This window comes from Condylura cristata, unplaced genomic scaffold, assembly GCF_000260355.1.
Source record: "Condylura cristata isolate star-nosed mole 26May11 unplaced genomic scaffold, ConCri1.0 scaffold00008, whole genome shotgun sequence".
Taxonomy (NCBI): domain Eukaryota; kingdom Metazoa; phylum Chordata; class Mammalia; order Eulipotyphla; family Talpidae; genus Condylura; species Condylura cristata.
Window position 1 is genome coordinate 18,435,051 of NW_004567109.1, and position 3,923 is coordinate 18,438,973.

The 3,923-nt window shown below is 59.2% G+C and overlaps 2 protein-coding genes across 2 annotated transcripts in view; both read left to right on the forward strand.

Annotated features, from left to right (window-relative positions):
- The first annotated feature begins 315 nt into the window (after positions 1-315).
- Positions 316-3,065, forward strand: TEKT2 (tektin 2 (testicular)). Its single transcript, XM_004678796.2, has 9 exons — positions 316-487; positions 570-695; positions 893-1,098; positions 1,531-1,674; positions 1,749-1,863; positions 2,042-2,149; positions 2,286-2,429; positions 2,590-2,669; positions 2,806-3,065. Exons 1-9 carry the CDS (start codon positions 332-334, stop codon positions 3,017-3,019), a joined length of 1,293 nt encoding a protein of 430 aa, XP_004678853.1. The 5' UTR covers positions 316-331; the 3' UTR covers positions 3,020-3,065.
- Positions 3,066-3,690: 625 nt separating this feature from the next.
- Positions 3,691-3,923, forward strand: part of ADPRHL2 (ADP-ribosylhydrolase like 2) — a 4,602-nt gene continuing 4,369 nt past the window's right edge. The window contains exon 1 of the mRNA XM_004679432.2: positions 3,691-3,914. Within this exon, the coding sequence (XP_004679489.1) occupies positions 3,701-3,914 (214 nt within the window). The 5' untranslated portion in view covers positions 3,691-3,700. The remainder of the gene's footprint in view (positions 3,915-3,923) is intronic.

Genomic DNA, 3,923 nt, shown 5'->3' on the forward strand with positions numbered 1-3,923 from the left:
ACTAAGCAATAAGCAGCAGCCCCTCTGCCCCCTTCCCCGGCGCTCTCACGCAGGTACACACACACACCTGTAGGTGCCTACCTGCTCCAGACCTGCAGGAATTTGTGTCTGTGGACCAGTGAGCAGGAGGAAACTTAATGCTTCACACGACAGACACTGTGTAAAGCTGAAGCTAGGGAAGAGACCCGGAGCAAACCGGACAAGGGCATGTCCTTTGGGGCAGCTCTTGATCCAGGAGAGGGCTCCTCAGTGCTCTCCTGCAGTCTCTTTTCCCTCTGTAGGAGAAGGGGAACAGGGCCTGGGGGCTTAGGGCCCCGGCTCCCCCTGCACCATGGCGACACTGAGCACCAAGCCAAGTCAGCGTTTCCGGCTGCCAGACTGGCACACCAACAGCTACCTGCTGGCCACCAATGCCGAGCTGCAGCGAGATGCTTCCCATCAGATCCGCCAGGAGGCCCGCATCCTCCGCAATGAGACCAACAACCAGGTTGGGCGCAGAACCCAGCTGAGCAGGCCAAGTGGTAGCCCCCAAACATGATACCCTCTATGTCTGACTCTGTCTCTTCCAGACCATTTGGGATGAACACGACAACAGGACTCGACTGGCAGAGAGGATTGATACCGTCAACCGATGGAAGGAGACGCTGGACAAGTGTCTGACGGATTTAGATGCGGAAATCGACGCCCTGGCACAGGCAGGGAGCAAGGGCAGGATGTGGGAAGCCCCTGCTGCAAGGTCTTCCTCTCCCTCCCCTCTTTGGGGTTGGGCGCCTTTGAGTGGGGGTGTGGGTGGCATGTCCACCTAAGTCACTTCACTGACCCCTCTGCTACAGTGGGAGAGCTGCTTCCCAGAGGGCCCCACCGACCATTCCTCTGCCCTCTCTTGTCTAAGATGCAAGAATCAGCGGAGCAAAACCTGCAGGCTAAGAACCTGCCTCTGGACGTGGCAATCGAGTGTCTGACCCTGCGAGAAAGTCGGCGTGACATCGACGTGGTGAAAGACTCTGTGGAGGAAGAGCTGCACAAGGAGGTGGAGGTCATTGACGCCACCAAGAAGGTCTTGCATCAGAAGATAAGCCAGGCCTTCGAGAAGCTCTGGTAAGGAGTGCTCACCTGCGCTAGAATTCTGGTGTCTTCATTTCTGCCCTGAGGCCTCTCTGCCTGTGCGGAAACCACTCATTGGTGCACTTTCACCACCACCCATACATGACCTCAGAATACTCCTCGCAACCCTGCTCTAGGAAACCACTACCAGTTGATTGGAAGCACAGAGCTTCCCACCACCCCTTACTGTGTGTACATGGGAGCATTTGTGATGTTGCCACACAAGTGTGCCCCTCTGGTGTATACAAACACCTAGGCATCATAATTTTGTCTGTGGGGAGCTCATCCAGCTGGGCTGGCTGTCTCAGTTTAGCGGTCACCCCACGGTCAGCCCATCCTGCAGTGTCCCTTCAGTGCAGCGCGGGCTGTGTCCTGGCTGTGTCCTGGGGCCTTGAGGCTCAGTTCCCAAGGGAGTCTGTGCCCCAGCCTCCTACAGGAAGTCCGACAGCAGCTCGCCTCTGACCATCGGGACAAGATGGAGACACTGGATATTGACAGAGGCTGCCTCTCTCTCAACATCACGTCCCCAAACATCTCTCTGAAGATCAATCCCACACGTGTGGACAACAGGTGAGAAGAGTGTCTGCCTTTCCACCTCCCACACTGGCCATCGCCCTGACCCCAGTATTTCCTGCCACCTGCAGCTCCTGCACACTCAAGCAGTGGGATGACTTCAGTCAGTTCAACAAGAACAGGGCAGAAGCTGAGATGAAAGAAGCTGTGGAGCTGAGGGAGGCCATCGCGCTTGCTATTGCCCAGGTGACTGGCCTCTCCACCCAGCCCCTCCTCCAAGGCTGATATCTGGCCCAAGCATGCACTTGAGCCCCATTTTCTGTTCCCTGGTGACCATGTGGCATCCCACCCCTCACTTGAATAATCCCCTCAAAGGGCCCTGAGTTCACAGCCTCCCCTTGCCCTGCCACTTCCTGTCCTTCAGACCAACAATGAACTTGAAGCCCAGAGGGTTGCAACGGAATTTGCCTTCAGGAAGCGCCTGCAGGAGATGGAGAAGCTGTACAGTGAGCTAAAGTGGCAAGAGAAGAATGTGAGCCTTCTGCCTTTAGTCCCCTGGGGCCTGGACATCCAGCCTTGGGATAAGGAGTCTGGAGTCCAGCCAGGAAGCCCTGACTGGTGCACCTGCTGGGCCCAGCTCATGCACACTAGTCACTTTGTCCCCACAGACCTTGGAGGAGATCGCTGAGCTGGAGAAGGACATCCGGCACCTGGAAGAGGATCTGCGCAGAAAGTTAATGAACCTGAAGTTATGCCATACTCGGCTAGAGGCTAGAACCTACCGGCCCAACGTGGAACTCTGCAGGGACCAGGTGCCAGGGTACCTCCATGGGGTGGGGGTCCCTGCTGAGGTTTCCCAGATCAATCCCCAGCGCTGATTATTGGCAGAACAAGGGTGCTGGCACAGGGCAGCAGCCAGGACCTTGGGCTGAAGTACGGTGTGACTGACCTGGAACTCCCATCTGCCTCCAGGCTCAGTATGGCCTCACTGACGAGGTTCACCAGTTAGAAGCAACCATCGCTTCCCTGAAACAGAAGCTGGCACAAGTGCAGTATGTCTGGGCAGGAGGAGCGGGGAAATACCTCTCCCCCTGGGTGGGGGGAGGCGGGGGGCTTGGGCTGCCTGCTGGCTTCCCTGCTGGCTTCTCCACGGGGGGCTGCAGGAGTGGTGAGTTGTCTCCTCCCCAGGGATGCTCTGGACGCCCTGTACAAGCACCTGGCCCGGCTGCAAGCTGACATTGCCTGCAAGGCCAATTCCATGCTGCTGGACACCAAATGCATGGACACTCGTCGCAAGCTGACTGTGCCTGCTGAGAAGTTTGTGCCTGAAGTGGACACTTTCTCCCGCACCACAAATCGCACCCTGAGTCCACTCAAAAGCTGCCAGCTGGAGCTGGCTTAGTTTTGGCACTGAGGAAGGGAAAGTTAGGTGGGAAAAGGAAGGTGGGTGTGGGGGGAACAGACTGAATCTAATAAATGTTGGGTTCTTAGTCCAGCTGTTTCTGTCTGGATGTTCCACATCCGATTCCTTCCCTTCTTTCTCCTAAGGGAACCCCTCTGGCTCTAGCCACCTGACCTGTAACTAGCTCTGCCCCATCTGGACCCTGGCCTGACCTGTTGATGCCTGGGGAGGGTCAGAGTTGCTCACAGTGGGAGAATCTGGGGGCAGGGAGGGCCCAGGCTGGAGAGTGGGTAGAGAGGCTAGGGCTGCGGATGAAGGGCTCAGGGTGCGAGGACACAGAGCAAGATTTCAGAGGCCGACCACTGGGCACCGTGGCCTGATGGCCTGCTCATTGCCCACCCCTCGGGATCCTTCAGTGACAGTCCCATCCGCCCGATGTCGTTTTTTCAGGTGTGTGTGTAGGGGGTGGTGTAAGGACTAACAAGCCGCCCGGGTCGCGGTTTGCTAGACACACCTGCGTCACGCGCGGGCGGCAGCTGCGGCTCCAGGCCGCTGGGCGGCGCTGTGGGTGAAGAGAGGCGCCGAGGCTCCGAGCCACGTGGGGGCGCTGTGGGGCTGCAGGGGAAGAGGCGCCGAAGGGCGCGCGTCCGCCGTACCGGAAGTGGCGACTGGTCCGCGCGAATGGCGGCGGCAGCGGCGATGACGGCCGCCGGGTGCGGAGGGGCTGGGGCGGCTCGCTCCCTCTCCCGCTTCCGAGGCTGCCTGGCCGGCGCGCTGCTCGGAGACTGCGTGGGCGCCGTCTACGAGGCGCAGGACACCGTCCAGCTGACGTCAGTCCTGCATCACGTGCAGAGCCTGGAGCCGGACCCCGGCTCGCCGGGGAGCGCGCGGACAGGTGGGCGGG